This window comes from Xenopus laevis, chromosome 3L (assembly GCF_017654675.1).
Source record: "Xenopus laevis strain J_2021 chromosome 3L, Xenopus_laevis_v10.1, whole genome shotgun sequence".
Lineage (NCBI taxonomy): Eukaryota > Metazoa > Chordata > Amphibia > Anura > Pipidae > Xenopus > Xenopus laevis.
The window spans coordinates 81,851,070-81,868,121 of NC_054375.1; the positions used below are offsets into that span (position 1 = coordinate 81,851,070).

At 38.4% G+C, this 17,052-nt stretch overlaps 1 protein-coding gene across 10 annotated transcripts in view; it reads left to right on the forward strand.

Moving 5' to 3' along the window:
* The first annotated feature begins 2,285 nt into the window (after window positions 1-2,285).
* The window catches only part of lrrk2.L (leucine-rich repeat kinase 2 L homeolog), a 108,066-nt gene continuing 93,299 nt past the window's right edge, over window positions 2,286-17,052 (forward strand). The window contains exons 1-6 of one of the 10 annotated variants that reach the window (XR_001934861.2): window positions 2,286-2,643; window positions 9,510-9,733; window positions 9,812-9,897; window positions 11,120-11,229; window positions 13,681-13,769; window positions 14,963-15,097. Coding sequence is in view for 9 of the 10 variants with exons in the window: in XM_018252632.2 (XP_018108121.1) it covers window positions 9,598-9,733; window positions 9,812-9,897; window positions 11,120-11,229; window positions 13,681-13,769; window positions 14,963-15,097 (556 nt within the window). In the remaining variant the exon portion in view is untranslated. Of the gene's footprint in view, window positions 2,644-7,937; window positions 8,165-8,398; window positions 8,515-9,509; window positions 9,734-9,811; window positions 9,898-11,119; window positions 11,230-13,680; window positions 13,770-14,962; window positions 15,098-17,052 lie in introns of those variants that run through there. The other 9 variants (XM_018252632.2, XM_018252636.2, XM_018252631.2 and 6 more) reach the window with 9 other exon arrangements.

The following is a 17,052-nucleotide window of genomic DNA, read 5'->3' on the forward strand; positions in this document are numbered from 1 at the left end:
ATGATAGTAAACAGTTTTTTAAATAAATTGTTGTTGCTGGTAGTGTCTTGCTTTCCTTACAGAGGTACAACACTTTTCTCAAACTAAATTGTACAAGGGTTTCTGTCATCACCTTACTGGAGGGTAAAGCTCATTTTTGGATGGATTTATTAGTACAATTCATTTATTAGTACAATTCTCATCTGGCTCTCTCTTTATGTTTGATTTGCAGAAGATATTTATACATATTCTCCAACTTCCTGTTCCTTTACCAGCTCCCCCAGCCTGTTGTCCCGGTGGTGGCCTGCCAATCTTTTTTTAAAAATTCTTTTTTTTCATTTTTTAAGAACTCCTAGAGGCCCATTTACTAAGGGACGAATCATGGGTTAATTAACCCTCGATATTCGACCATCGAAGTAAAATCCTTCGACTTCGAATAGCAAAGTTGAAGGATTTACCGCAAATGCTTTGAAGGAACGATCAAAGGAAAAATCGTTTGATCGAACGATTAACGATTCAAGGGATTTTAATCGTTCGATCGAAGGATTTTCCTTTGATCAAAAAAAGCTTAGAAAGCTTATGGGAACCTTCCCCAAAGGCTAACATTGGTGCTCGGTAGGTTTTAGGTGGGGAAGTTGGTAGTCGAAGTTTTTTTTAAAGAGACAGTACTTCGACTATCGAATGGTCGAATAGTCGAACGATTTTTAGTTCGAATCGTTCGATTTGAAGTCGTAGTCGAAGGTCGAAGTAGCCAATTCAATGGTCGAAGTAGCTAAAAAAACCTTCGAAATTCTAAGTTCTTTTCATTCGAATCCTTCACTCGAGCTTAGTAAATGTGCCCCCTAATGTCAATCGGAGCTATTTAGTTTTAAAAAGGAGTGTAAGGGGCCAATCAGCCGCCCACATGCTGCCTGTATCCCGTTTAGCATGTGCCTAAGGGCTAGTCCACATGAGGAGATTCGGGGAGATTTTGTCGCCTGCGCGACTATCTCCCAAAACTGCCTCGGCGTTTTTCCCCATAGGCTACAATGCAAAGTCACCTGCACTAATGCACACGCGGCAATGCGTTTTCAAAAGTCGCCCAAAGTTGCCTCAGTGAGGCAATTTTGGTCGACTATTGAAAACGCATCAGTGATGCAACTTTGGGCGACTATTGAAAACGCATCGCCGCGTGTAGCCTATGGGGAAAAACGCAGAGGCAGTTAGGGGAGATAGTCGCGCAAAAGACGAGGCGATTAGTCACCAGGCGACAAAATCTCCCCGAATTTCCTCGTGTGGCCTTACCCTAAAAGGGCCTACAAAACAATGGTTTCTTTAACAAGAGTGTAAGGGGCCAACTAGCCGCCCAGAATGTCAGCCGTATCCCCCCCTCCAGAGCCCAGCATGTGCCAGAAAGGTCCTACAAAACAATGATTTCTTTAACAATCAGTTAATGAACCAGACATAATTTAAATTGCTATTTTGCAGTCAGTAAGGCTTTAGTTAGATGCTGGTTCAGTGGCTTGAATTCTGGGGAGGGGTTTTTTACTTTCTTCTCAACTGTCAACTACAAGTAGGGTTGCACCTGGCTAGTATTTAACCGGCGTAGCCGGTAAAAACGGTGGTTGATCCCAATGTTATTAATAGGGAAAAAAGATAAATATAGAGAAAGGCCGGTATTTTTTTCCAGAAAAGATGGCAACCCTAACCAAGAGAGTGTTTTAGAAGGGCTATATAGACTTAGGTCTCCTCTATAACCATAAACCTGTGAACTATTCTCTCTTCTCATAGTCAGTGCCAGACTGCCAGTGTAAAGCTCTGTCTGTATAGAATGATAGCCTGACTGTACAAGAGATTGTAAGTGGCCTATTTATCATGCTAGTATAAACAGGTCAGCAGGCATCTCTGTGTATAAAACAGTGAATATATCAAGCTGTCCAGCATAAATTTAGCAATCCTCCAGCAAATGGCTTTTTTTTTTTTGCAAGGGAATTTACTTGTTGCCTATTTTTTCTCCTATTGACTCGAATGGGTTACACCAGGCCCGGACTGGCAATGTGTCTGTGCAGTGACAGTAAACTCTCAGGGGACAGAAAGTGCACAGTGCAGTCATCCGAGTGTCCGCTCTCCCTTCCCCTAATCTGCAGTTCACTGACAACAGGAGGGGGGGCGGCGGCTATTCCAACTAAGTGCAGCACTGCAGGGCCCCGCCTACCCGAGAGTCCCCCTGTTCGTAGCCATAAGCAAAACCACTCCCAAACGGATCTGAAACAGTTAAAAACCCCTGGGATCCGCCCACTCAATCACTTGGTAACTCCCCTACGCGCCCACATTTTTATATGGGGAATTTGGGTGGGAGGAACTATTGGTAACCGGTGACGAATGAGGTGAAAGAAGAAACATTTCCTTCACGTGAGCTACAGAAGCGACACATACAGTGGGGGAAGCCCGAGGGCTCGATATCTGCGCAACTGTTATATGAGGTGTGTTTTATATGCTCCTTATAGTGGAGGCTGGGCCAGGCAGGTCGGACACTTTTCTACTGCGGATCTGAATGCAGACACACGAGCTGCGGGTGAGAATACAGTAGGAAAAGCAAGTTTGCTTGGAGTTGGAATTGTGCAGTGGTTCTGTTACAAGCACTGGTCCTGTCTTCTGGAATTCGCTGCAACTATTGGGCTCTAGGTATTGACTAGGAACTTCTCTCTATCTCACAATACTCATTTTCCCTCGTAGTGTTTATATATATATGTAATATCTGCAATATCTGCATGACACTTTTTCCTATCCACAAATCCGCAGATTTGCTTTTTAGCATTATATAGTCAAAGTGCTATTATATATTATACGCGAGACAAGGAAACTCTGCAAAAATTTCAGTTCTCTTTAGGAAGGTGTTTGTAATGTGAGTGCCTTGTGCCCTCCCCACTGTCAGTCCTCAGGCGTATATACTTTCTCTCCATGCTCCCTCCCCCTAACCTCCATTATGTGCATATACTCCCCTCCCCTACCCTTAGTGTCTCCTCTTTTCTGCTCTCTCTCCTCTCCTCTCATGCTGTCAATCATACTTCACAAGCCACCCCCCCATCAGCTTTCCAACTTTCTCCATGGCTGCTTCCTGCATACTGTACCACCCCCAAATCCTGTGTAATGTATCCTGCATTGGTATAAACAGCAGCAATAATGACTCACGTGTCTATAGTCCTTGTCTGTGTCATTATGCAGTGGTTATCTATCTACAAAACATCTGAGGGCCTGTGCCTAGTGTGACATCTTTAGGTTGGTGCCTATATGATGGATTTAAAAAGTGCATATGCAGGATATTCCGACCTGCCTGACCCAGCCTGCACCATTTGCTGAGCTGTCCGGCTGAGGTCTGGTGCCTGGGGAAGTACAGAGTAGAGCACTGATTTCTACTTACAACTTTCAAGTTTTGTCTGGGAGAGCTACCAATTGAAGGCATTCATTTGGAGAACTGCTATTTAATATATAAATATATAGCAATTGATTGGTCAAACGTATTTATTCGCCACCTATGGCAAAGCCAATATATATAATTTTTGGTGCTATTAGTTAGATATGTTATTACTTTAACTCTCTGCCTTTCAGTTGAAGCCGGGCCGGTGTTCCTATCAGCAGAAAACGGCACCGGCCCACAGTTATTCCGAGCGCCATGGAGCACTTCTCCTCCGGCTTCTTCTGTCTTCAAATTTCCCAGGGCAGACTTATTCGCAGTAGAACGAAAAAGCTGAATTTTTAGTTGAAGTTCGGCTCTTCACTCTAATGCGCATTCGCAGCCGCAAGAAGACAGAAGAAGCCGGAAGAGAAGTGCTCCATGGTGCTCACTGGTAAAACCCTGGGCCGGTGCAATTTTCTACTGATAGGAGCACCGACCCGGGGTTTCAGGTAGGTAAGTACATTCACTGGGGGGTGCCTAACATTTGGCACCCCCAAGTGGTTAATGACTTTCCTTCTCCTTTAAGTTAACTTGTAATATGTTATATAATGGCCAATTCTAAGCAAATTTTCTATTAGTTTTCATTATTTTCTATAGTTTTTGAAATATTTGCCTCTTACTTCTGACTTTTTCCAGCTTTTAAATGGGGGTCACTGACCCCATCTAAAACATAAATGCTCTGTAAGGCTACAGATGTATTGTTATTGCTACTATTGAAAAATCTTTCTATTCAAGCCCTCTCCTGTTCATATTCCAGTCTCTTATTCATATAAATGCATGGTTGCTAGGGTAATTTGGACCCTAGTAACCAGATTGCTGAACCCACAATGGAGAGCTGCTGAATAAAAAGCTAAATAACTCAAAAAACTAAAATGAAAAACAAATTCATATTGTCTCAGAATATCACTCTCTACATCATACTAAAAGTTAACTCAAAGGTGAACAACCCCTTTAATGTGGCCACACATGGGCCGATAAAAGCTGCCGACTTGGTCCTTCTGAACTGTCTGCAGCTCATTGACCTGTGTTTTGTGCCCACTGATGGGCCTGCTCAACAGATATCTGACCGAAGGTCAAATGATCGGATTCGCCCAATATTGCCCAGCTCAATGTGGGAATACTGGGGATAGATCTGCTCATTTGGAGACCTTGCAGATCTTTACATGTATGGGCAACTTTTCTGTGAGGTGTAGTACTGGTAGAGAATTTAGCTGAATGCCATCCTCTTTGGTGCCTGATAAAAAAAATACGGAATAGATGTCGAAATGGTACAATCAAACCAGGACCATGGATCTCTGATTCTTAAAATTATTACTCTTACTTCGCTTTTGGAATATCGCATTTACATGAATTAGATATAGTGCAGAATACTGAACCTTTTTCCTTGCATGTATTATATAATATTTTTGGGCATTTTTGTATGCAGTTCCTTTGTTCTTATCTATAACTTCAGAATGTCTGCATCTTGCAAGCACCCTGTCCTTACCAGGAAATAAAAAGCAGTTTCTGTCTCTCCCAGTATTGTAAAAGAATCTGGCCAAGCAGGATTATAACACAATAAAGATGTTTTTATGATTTTAATTGTGACGACCATTTAGAAATGTAAATAACATATTGAGTAATTTCAAGTATTAAAGGGTTTTTTCACCTTCCAAAACATTTTACTGTTCAGTTGTTTTCAGATTGTTCACCAGAAATAAATCCTTTTTTCAAATGCTTTGTATTTTTTATTTTTCACAGTTTTTTTCAAACCTAAAGTTTAATGTTCCTGTCTCTGGTGTTTTAGTCTGACAGGTCAGTGATCCCGGTGCAGATTCTGAACTGTTACAATTTGCTACATTAGTTGATACATTTCTCTGCAGCATCTCTAAAATATTAGCAACTGTTGTATCAATTCTAACAGTTGCCTTTAATGAAATGCACGGATTCTGCTCAGATGTGACCAAAGATAAAAAACATGTCAACTTATGTATCAATTTAGAACAGTCTACGGAGTCTGTGACCCCCCCCCCTATAAGCAGGATGTAAGTATTAGAAAAACAGATACAAATAGAAAATAGAAAGTACCTGAAAAAAGTCTTTATTTCTGGTGAACTATCTGAATATACTGAACTGAAAAAGGTGTTCTAAGGTGAACAACTCCTTTATGGAGAACAGAGAATGGAGTTCCATACACCGGAGTACACCGGATAACTTTATTCATCCATGTATAAAAAGACACGCTGCATCGTATTGCTTGATGCGTTTCGGGCACAGATGCCCTTAATCATAATCAATGCTTATGAAACTAATATGTAACTATATATGTGTCTGAACCATTTCTGAAATATCCACGTTACTCTTCATTCTCCCCCTCTCAGCATCCTTTTCTCTGCATTCTGTCTTCTTGCAGGAGTTGGGAGTCTGATTTTCAATGACGGTTAGATCTTATATATCTTGTAGGGGGGGGGGCTCCTTTTGCCTAGAAGATGTATTAGAGCTCACTCTATTTAAATCACCAGAAATCCTGTTTCTCTACATGCAGAATTTGTTGCAAAGTGAGTATTTTTGTAAGATTTTGTTTGTGCTGAAGTCAGTTATTTGAATGAGCTCTAATTCATCTGCTTAAGCAGTTCTACACTCATCCACGATCATTACAGCTTCTTGCCACACAGGGCAGTTGCTCAGGGCAGATCACTGCATTGGCCTGAGTGCAGACACAGTGGATTACAGTGTGGAAATGGTTGAGTATGCATTTTTGTGCCAAAATCCACTCTGTGTCTGCTTAAATGTCTAACTGTCTTCTACTTTAATGTCTAAAAGCAAAAACCTAGCTTAAACATATTTATGAAATGCGGTTATAATGCTCTTGCATGACTTTCCTTTTGTAATTCATTTATGTTGGACAGGAGCCCAAAAAGTTGTATTTCCTCCAGGGCTTTGTATGTGACGTAGTGTCAACTGCAACATTTATACATTTGAAAATCTTCACTTCTGTGGGGGACTAATGTCATAATGCCGAATAAAGAGAGAAGGGGCACACCCTTAAATCAAGCTGAGGGGTGCTAATCCATAGGGGACTCCTAAAGGGTCTCCAAGTAAAGCTACAAATATTGAGAGTAATAGCACACATAATTCAGAAAACAAATTAAATTTATTACAAAGAAGAAAGAAAGAATGAAAAATACAAAAATTATACAAAAAAATATTAAATAATATATAGGTGAGCCCAACCTGTTTCAACCTTAAGGGTCTTCCTCAGGGGCACAAATAAACAAAAAATGGAAAAGGCAGGATGTTGAAATGCCTTCTTACCGGCAAGAATGTGAATGCTGGTGGAATGGTATACATGTCACTTCAGTTTTCTGAAGTTTCCTTGTGAGGCAACTTCGGGTTACTTTGGAAAACTGAAGCAATGCTTATGCCATCTTCCCGGCGATTCACATTCTTGCCAGTGGGAAGGCATTTTGAGGAAATTAGTTGCCCGCAGTTGTTAAGAATAGACTTTCACAGGTGACTAAATCTCCCAGTGTGCCATCACCCTAACTTGTAAAGATGACATGAGTTACAATAAAGATAAGGTAACTATTTGGCTTTCAGTTGCACAAGTGTGAAGCAGACAAAACCCTTCAAAAATGCTGTGACAACTTGTTACTACATACGCAACATCGAATTTTCCGAAGTCTACCAAAGTTTCTTTGCGCATTTTGGGGAGATTTGTCTCCTGCAGTATCTACAGTCTGAGAATCAGCCCCCTGTGACATTAGCCAAGGGCTTTTAAGACACTAAGCAGTTGACCTGGAAGTATGAAGGAATTGTTGTTACTGAATTATTCTTCTAGAAGGCAAATCACATCACCATATTTTTTTTAAACCAACCTGCTTTTGACTTGAGTGTTGGCTTTTAGCAGATCTGGTTCCTAAACTCTGAATTTTGGGTACAGCACCATGTATTCAGTGACTTGGCAGGTAGGGTGGAGGTAATTGTTGTTAAAACTACAATGCCACTTTGTCAAAGTCATTGAGGAAGTGACTGGGTAAAACTCCCATGTGGTCTTAACTGAGCACTGTTGATGGCATGCTCATTAACCTTGTTCATTCAATGTACTGCCTGGGATTAATACTTCTCTAGTCACTTTTGCTAAAACTTGTCCATCTTTCCTTTGTAATAATGCAAAGATGTATCCCTTTCTCTCTAATACCAATACTCATTTACACCTTTATTCTATCCAATCTAAACTAGTACAAGTGTGTATGTGTGAGTGGGGATGTTTGAGTGTGCAAGTGTGTGTGAGTGGGTATGTGTGAGTGTGAGTGGGGATGTGTGAGTGGGCATGTGTGTGAGTGGGTATGTGTGCAAGTGTGGGAGTGGGTATGTATGCAAGTGTGTATGTGTGTGAGTGGGTATGACTGGTACTTTGGACATGCATACCCAATTTAGATTCGTGGGAATGTGTACTTTCTGAAAATTTTTCTACCTTTGCCCCCCCCCCCCAAACGATGTAAATGTGTTTATTTTGCAGTACCTGAAATGACAGACCAAATGGGGGTCTTCATTTTGGGGCCCCTATATGCCACGTGCTTGGGTACACCTGTACATATTGGGCAGACACACAGGCAGGGAGATGGGAGTGGTTTTCCAAGCTGCATCTGAGTTCAGCCTGTCAGTCAGTGTTGTTACCATTTCCTGTGAGAGAATGAACAGACACTCCCACGCCTCATTTCAGCCTAGGTTCTCAATGCAGCTCTGATGTAATAACACTTTGAGCAGGTAAAATGCATTCAAAATGTTTTTTTTTCTGCATCATTACATTGTTTGAGGAAATGTTAATCCGATATCTGAATATGAAGTGTAGAAGCTGGGGGGGATATATTGTAGATGACCGGTATATATCCACATTCTTTAGGTTTTAAAACTACCTCTTTAACAGACACCATGGGGTTAACCAGCCAGAGGTGGGCTGGACATCCAAGGTGGTGTTTAATGGAGGTGAGCAGCAAGTGAAAAGGGTGGAAGTTTTTCACAAGTGGTAACTCACTGCTGAGTTAAACAGAAAATGCTGTCTCTCTAAAAGACTGGAGAGTTCATTCCCTAAAGACTGGATGTTATATGTTTGGCAAGTAAGCTATTCTTGGACTTATATACTGCTGAAGTGAAGCTGTTTTGTTTTCTGTGCAACTGTTTTCTGCTGAAAGCCTAAGGCTAGGGGCACACGGCGCGATTTCGCCGCGATTCTGCGCTGGGCGAGTTGTCGCTGCGCTTTTTAAGCCGAAATAGCTTTGCTAACTTTGGCGCTGGCGTCAATGCAAATCGCGGCGAAATCGCTGCGCTAATTCACACGCGGCGATTCTTTTTCTACTGTCGCCCGGAAACGCCCAGCGAGGCAACGACAATAGAAAACGAATCGCCGCGTGTGAATTAGCGCAGCGATTTCGCCGCGATTTGCATTGACGCCAGCGCCAAAGTTAGCAAAGCTATTTCGGCTTAAAAAACGCAGCGACAACTCGCTTAGCGCAGAATCGCGGCGAAATCGCGCCGTGTGCCCCTACCCTTAACCTGAACTGAAAAAAAAAATTAACAGACTGTTTTACCTTCAATCTGGAGTGGCCTGCATGTCTGGTGAAAAAACCCTGCTCTGATCCCCCAAACTTCACAGAAGGTTATGCAAAATGTCCCCTTTAATAACTGGCCTTCAAATCCCATTTCTTCTTCCTTCATCCAATGTTAAACTCTGTTGTTATTGTTCTGTATCTTGCTATCTGAAACTTAAAAAATATGCTGAAAACTTTTTATACAAGTCCTGTTTATCAAGTTGAACACAGATGTATATCCACCCTTAACCTCAAAATAGGGAAAAAGGTTTACCCCTAGTTACCTTTTTCAGCTTTCTTTGCTGGAAGTACGAGCCTGTTGCATTTTGGAGCAGCATGCACATCAGTTTCAGGCATGCGTTTGTAATACAGAGTCAGCGAGCACTTAACATGAAAATGGACACGTGCCTGCCTTTTTCTTCAGACAATGAAGTAGTGGTGTGCGAAAAGAATTGCTCCTTTCTAGGTTGAGTTTAAAAAAAAGTGTGAATATTTTTGTAAGGTTTCTGTTTATTTCTTTACAGCGCTGTACTATAGGGTGATGTTCAAAGGTCTGCATCTTCTTTAACAGTGATAAGATGAAACTGGAGAATCTTTACCTTAATTAAAACCATGAGCAACACAGAAGAACTTGAAGAAAATGTCAGAAAACTGGTGGTTCGTCTCAATAACATAGAGGAAGGCAAACAGATAGATACTCTGGTCCAGATACTTGATGACTTGTATGCTCATACACTTTGTGACTGTGGTAAGCAGAAGTGTTCACTTATTTTTTCTGTATCTTGCATTTCTATTGTTTGCTAAACATTCTGTTATTTAATTCTAGCACCAAAAATATTCCAGGACAAAAATGTGCTTTCTCCACTGTTGTTGGTCTTAGACTTCTATGGGAAAGTTGCAGTAATACAGCAGGTAATAAGCAGTGTTTATTTTAATTAATATTCGTTGATTTAGCACCTGAAAAGAGAAAACGCCACATATACTCATGTCAAAATACTTTGATTGTAATGTTTCTTATAAATATGGTATATATTTTTTTTTAACCATACAGGTATGAGATCTACAAATCTCCTCTGAACTACAGTAAAAAAACATTTTCATAGAGTCCATAATCCGTTTTATTTATTTTTTTTAAATGATTTGCCTGATACTTGATGGTAGCTAAGCTACATAAATCTATGTTGGTGGCATAGATTTTCATCTTTTAATGTTTTTTTTTGTTTTTGTTTTGTTTTTTACATATTAAAATGGGAAATTCAAGCTCACCACACTAAAATGCCACCACTCTCTTTTTATTCCTATGGGATTTTAGAGGCTTATTTATGAATGGGTGAAAGTAAGAGGCAGCTTTATCAAAATTCAAAAAATCCCATAGGAATGAATAAAACGTGGGTGAGTTTTTTTATTTATCAAGCTCTAAAGTTACATTTTGATAAATCTGCCCCTTAGAAGGTGGTGGAATTTTACTGTGGAAAAATTTACAAACTTTTTTATTTTCCCATTTTAGGTGTCATGTGTAAAAATAATTTTACAGATCAATGTGTTTGAGTATTGTTGGGGTATTTGCTGAGATCCATTTAAATCAATTGGGACGTTATGGGACAGATTTATCAACAATCCAGTTTTACTTTTCTTGATTTGACAAAAACATGTTAAATAAATGAGAGGAAAAAACATGGATGTAAAAAAAATATGCACAAGCATTTTCTGAAACCATTAGTGGTCATGATTTATTAGAGCAAAAAAAGTGAAACGTTGGCAGAAAAAAACTGGCGAGATTGCATAGAAGTCAGTGGTTATTTTCTAGCAGTATTTTTATTCATTTACCCAGTTTACTAACATTTGAGTTTTTCAGCTACATTGAAAATTAATGGAACAATGTGATTTAACTTAACTGTTCAGTTCCAGTTTTTTTCTTAAATACACCATTCCATTCTTCTTTTGAAGTGTTCAAATACTTCAACCGTATTTGAGTATTGCCTAGTTAAAGGCAAATATTTGCTTTTAGTACAAGTATTGGAAAATCAATTCAATTGCAAAGCAGCAATGCGTTCTTTGTTAATTATTAGTTAACACTTAGCTGAGATTGTTTACATCTGCTCTTCATACTTATTGTTTCTCTCTCTGATTTTAGGCTGGCTGGTCTCTATTGTGCAGATTAATAGAAGTATGTCCTGCTATTCTTCATAGTTTACAGACCCCCACTGACCTTGGAAAGGAATGGGATATACTTGGTGTTCATCAGTGAGTTTTTTCCCCCATTTTATGCCATTATTACAAGTGTATTATAATTAGGGTTGCTATAATTTGTAAAAATAACATTGTGTATTTCTTTATCATTGCATTTGTTTAAAAAAAACAAACAAAAAAAAAAAACATCGGTAAATTGTACATCAACTGCAAATCTGTGAACCTCTTGGAGCAGGCAAGGTATGTGGTGAATGGAAGCAGATGATGGGCTAGACCGGGCTGGTGTGCAGGAGGGGTTTTACTTAAAGCGATAGTGACATTAAAAAACTTTATTAAATATGTTAAAATCTAGTATTTTTCTAGATTTATTATACCCTGATGCTGCAAAAATCTTAAAATTTGCCATCTCAAACCTGTCGAGGTCCTGTATAAGTCAATGGGAGAGGCACCTGTCTCAATTTGAAGTTTTCGTGGACTGCACTGGGTTTTGCCTGAAAAGCCGACTTTTTTTAGGGGAAGAATTCGAGCAACTTGTGAAAAAAAAACGTGAAAAATTCAAGCAATTCGGGGAAAAAGCCAGAAAAATTTGAGCAATTTGGGGTTTCACTCAATTATATTGAGTTTTTCCGTGATCTGATTAAATCAAGTTTTTTTTTATTAACAAATAAGTTAAAATATGGGCATGGGAGTTTGGTTTCTCTTTTTTTAATAAAATATGAGCTGAATTTGGATTTTAGTAAATAACCCCCTAAAAATTACCTATAGTCCCTTCTCAACCTGTCTGTTATAGTTTCTAATGCTAAGGGGCTACTGCTGCACTTTTATGGTAACACTATAGATAGCATACAAAGACAATGGTATGATAAATGTAAGAAAAGGTTTAATTTCTTGTCAGTACTTTAAGCTACAGTACTTTTAATTGTATATGAATAAATATTTAGCATAACATTTTATACACACAAGGTCTTCTAATAGATGTATAATGCCTGACCCCCTTGAATGTAACTTTTAGTATGCTAGAGAGATATTTGAAGTCAATTTGCAATTTCTGTTCTTTGCTTATCATTCATTTTTGTTTCAGCATTCCACTTTGAAATGTAAAAACTGTTATCTGGTTGCTTGATTCCCATTTTAATGTCAGGCTGGAAGATGAATACACAAATCTAAAAGTTTTAATTACTGTAATTTGCTTTTAAGCAACAGCTATCGTTGCTGACAGGTGCCAATGCAACATATTATCAAATCTGTTCTAACTAAACGTTTAAGTGAACATTTTAGGGGTTGTTTATCAAAGGTCAAGTGTTAAGAGTATTTTTTTTACCTCAAATGAACTCTGACCTTAAAACTCGAATGGTATCTTATTTAAGAAAAACCTTGAATGTCTAAAATTCGAACGAATAATACTAACAAAAAAATTTGAATCAAATTTAAATCTAATTCGAACCCAATTCGAATCGAGTTTTCCTCAGAAAAAAATTGAGCGTCAGGAAGGCTATTAACGTCTTCAAATAGGACTTCTACACGAACTCTCCAGGTTTTTTGTGGTGACCTATCGAATTTGAGTTACTTCCAGGGTAGGGGGATGATAATTCTCTGATTAAAATTAAAAAAAAATTTTTATATCAATAATCTTTATTTTTCCATATCATGTGCATAACGCTTTTTTCTTACAATGCAATATATATATACATTACTGTAAATATTTTATACATTGTTCACACATGTTGTTCACATCAAAGTCTATGTCTAGACATCTGTAAAACATTTCTGAAAATAAACACAGACTTGCATACAATAATGTATTATAACTGATATGTTATACATTTAAGTAACTAAAATCAAACTTATAAACTTCTAGATTTGAATTTAAATTTGAATTTCAAGTTTAAGTTCGAGTTGGTGGTTTTAAACTTGTAATTGTGAGTTTTGACCAAAAAAACCTTGAAAATTCCAATTTACCACTCAAACCTTAGGGGCATATTTATCAAGGGTTGATATTCGAATTCAAAAAGACTAACCGAAATGAAGTTAAAGTTGGTTTTTTTTGGTCGAATAGGTCAGTTTTTCGATCAAATAGGTCCGTATTCGGCCGAATTCGAATCGTGCGAATTGAAGGAATACCGCATTCGATCGAATTTGATTCAAAGTTTTCCCAAAAAAAACCTTAGATTTTTCTAAGTCCACCAATTGACTCCAAATAGGTTCTAGCAGGTCCCCCATATGCTTAAACAGCAATTTGGTAGGTTTTAGATGGCGAATGGTCGAAGTCAAATTTTTAAAGAGACAGTACATGATAAATTTCAAAATTCGAATTTGGACTATTCCCTAATCGAAGTACACAAAAAAGCGACCTTTGATAAATCTGCCCCGTATTCATTAAGCAGTTGCCTTTTATATGTGGGTTTCAAAAACATTTAATGGTTTTAATGGCTCGTATTAAGAAAAAAATATTTGTAGTATAAGTCTGAAGACTTCTGATAAATATATATTTTTTTTTTTTTGCAGGCAAATTCTAAAAATCCTGTCTATCTATCTTACAAACATAGCTGTTTTAACTACTGGATTGAAAACTTTAACTGTTCTCCTAGCTTCAGGTAATCATGTATTATTTAGTTAATTTTTGTGCACACTTTTTAAAACTTTGTTTGCATACATAAAAATGAACAACATTAGTGCCAACTAGTCATGACGGGAAACTTTAAAATGAATGTTCCTTATTTCTAAGCATAAATAATTCTAAGTATAGAATATATAATTTTAAGTGTGTGCAACCTATGGACACCTCCCTCCCATTGCACATTTATTTGTTTGTATCTTCATTTTTCAATACTTTTATGGTAGAGTGGGGCAATTTTGTGATTATGTAGTGATAGCTGTATAGTATCATGCAGTAGCAAACTTTGTGGTATTACCTTAATCGCATTTGAAGGAAATAAAGTAGTAAGAAATATTTTTTTTGCCAACACTACATAACATAATCATTATTTTCATGTATTTTTTTTATTTACTGAATTCTGTAAGTTGATAGTTGGGTAGTAGATTTAGTAATATTGTTGTTTAAAACATTGGTATTATTTTATAAATCGGCTAAGTACCTTTTCAGAAGTCTTCTAGTAGTACAAGCAATACTAGACAGAAAAAGGGATGTCAAGTTCATCGTAGAAATTTTCAGTTAAAGTGGACCTGTCACCCAGGCACAAAAATCTGTATGATAAAGGTCATTTTCAAATTAAACATGAAATACAATTTCTATTTTTTATTAAAGCATTCATAGCTGTTCTAAGCTCATTTAAAAATCTCAGCTGTCAATCAAATATTGTCTGCCACTCCTCTATGCCCTGGGCATAAAGGCGGGGCAGACAATTACTTTCACTTTCCATTCAGCACTTACTAGATGTCACTGCTCTCCACACATTCCCCCGTTCTCTTTACCATTTAATTATGTAGCCAGGGCATGGGGATGGACATCGGGTCCCCATTCTGGTGCACAAACAAGATTCTGAGATGATGCAAGGCTTGCCTTAATAACAGTGTGCACAAAATGGCTGCTGCCTGCTTGCTATAATTTTGAAATCCCAGACTGAAGGAAGCAAGATTCAAATATTTTATATAGTGTAATTAAAGTTTATTTTGCTTGACTAATGTGATAAAATAGGATTTTGAATATTTTTTTTGGGTGAAGGGTCCCCTTTAAGTGGTCATTTATAATCAACCATATATAAAAAATATATATAGTTATGCAGGTCATTATCTAAGTACATTTGACTAGCTTTGTCTTTTCATACAGATGTAATGCATTTTTTGCTGTTGGATCATGAAGTGGATATATTTATGCTGATTTTTGATGCCATGAGAGCATTTTCCAACAAAGAAGAAATTCAGATATATGGATGCAAAGCATTATACCTTCTTCTAATAAAAGGTACGGCAAATATATGTAGATTAGTTCGTATTTGCCCACATTTAATTGTCCTTTTAGAGTGCTCTTCATATAAGCAAGTATAACAGCAACTGGACTGATGACAAACTGTTTTTTTTTTGGGTTTTTTTTTTAGTGTTTGCCTCAGATCTCACTTTTATTGTTCTTCAGGCTGGACATTCATTAGTATAAAACACTACATGCCCTGTTACCCATTTTTCTGTGATGACACCAGATGCTGCATGTAAAGTGTTTTTCATGCAGCTGTCTCAATATTAATAAATGGAAAGTTAATTGCAGGAGATTTTTGGCTTACTGGTAGTGCAGATTCCCTGTAGGCAGCTAATATCCCTGCATGCCATTATAATGTGGCTACTGGTAAACCTATCCTTTTGACCTTTGCTGTCATCTAAGGAAAAGGTCAGTGCTCCCCATTGCCACTTGCCTCTTATATGGGAAACACTGAGACAGAAGCACACATGGCAATGAAAGACAGACTCTCCACTGAAGTACTTTGAGCATTTCTGAGTAGATGTTTTTTGCCACATGTCACATCAGATGGATCTTTTTTTTTGATTTTGCCTTATAGAAAAAACTTTTTGTTGGTGTTATTGTCCTTTTTAGGGTTGTTTTACCTTACAGAAAAAACTTTTTGTTGGTGTTATTGTCCTTTTTAGGGTTGCTAAAAGGACTTGACTAAAGACTGACAAATGCCATATTACATTTAAAGGAGAACAACCCCTTGCTACTAAAATTCCTATCCTAGATAGGCCCCCCCCAGCCTCGGTGGTACCTTTGCTAAATGCCTCTAACTCTTTACTTACCCCTCGGTGCAGAATCTGTCCAGCGGAGTTCATGGGCGCCATCTTTCGGCACTTCAGCAATTTCCGTGACTTTCGGCGCATGCACAGTTGTCGAGAAACAGAAAATTGCTCCCAACTGCGCATGCGCTGATATGCCACTCTATTCCCTAAGATTACCGAAGAGAAGAAGATGACTGCCGTGAACTCTGATGCCCTGAATCTGCACCAAGGGGTAAGTAAAGAGTTAGGGGCATTTACCCAGCGTCACACCTAGGCTGGGGGTGGGAGCAGGGAGGGGGGTCTGTGTAGGTTAGGGGGGTAGAGGATTTTAGCAGCAAGGATTTACTTCTCCTTTAAAGATATAAAGTCATAAAAATGCAAGGTGTTTACTTGTACCTCAATTATTATTCGTAATACAGTGTAAGGTAGTATAGTTCAAGAAATTATGTATTTCATTTCTGAAAATATTTGTTTACCACATCTGGTGGCTGGAGATGCCTGTAACTACTTTAGCTTTGGTAGAAGACTGAGATATTGCTACCATCACCTTAAAGGAGAAGGAAACCCAGTGGGCGCAAAAACCCTCCCCCCCTCCCCTGTGTTGCTTCCCCTCCCTCCTCCCCCTTGGCTTACCTGTCCCGCTGGGCAAATGCCCCTAACTTGTTACTTACCCTTCTGCGCAGGTCCAGTCTACGGAGTTCACAGACGCCATCTTCTTCCAAGCGATCTTCTTCCTGCTTTGACCTGCGCATGTGCAGTAGGAGCATTTCGCCGGTACGGATCTACTGCGCATGCGCCAAAAGTCACGAAATGAAATCGGAAAACTTCGTGACTTTTGGCGCATGCGCAGTAGATCCGTACCGGCGAAATGCTTATTTATATATATATATATATATATATATATATATATATATATATATATATATATATATATATATATATATATATATATATATATATATATATATACATATGTCCACTGTTTCTAACGCACTCCATACACTGAAAAAAATGCACCAGGTGTGCTACCAAAGGTAGCTGTATTTTCCAAATAGGGGGGAGAAAATTAGAAAGAACTGGCCCTCACAGTTGCACCTTCCCATATGTAACCTCCGAAGCATTTAGAAGTGTTGAAATTAAAACGTAACTTTTAAT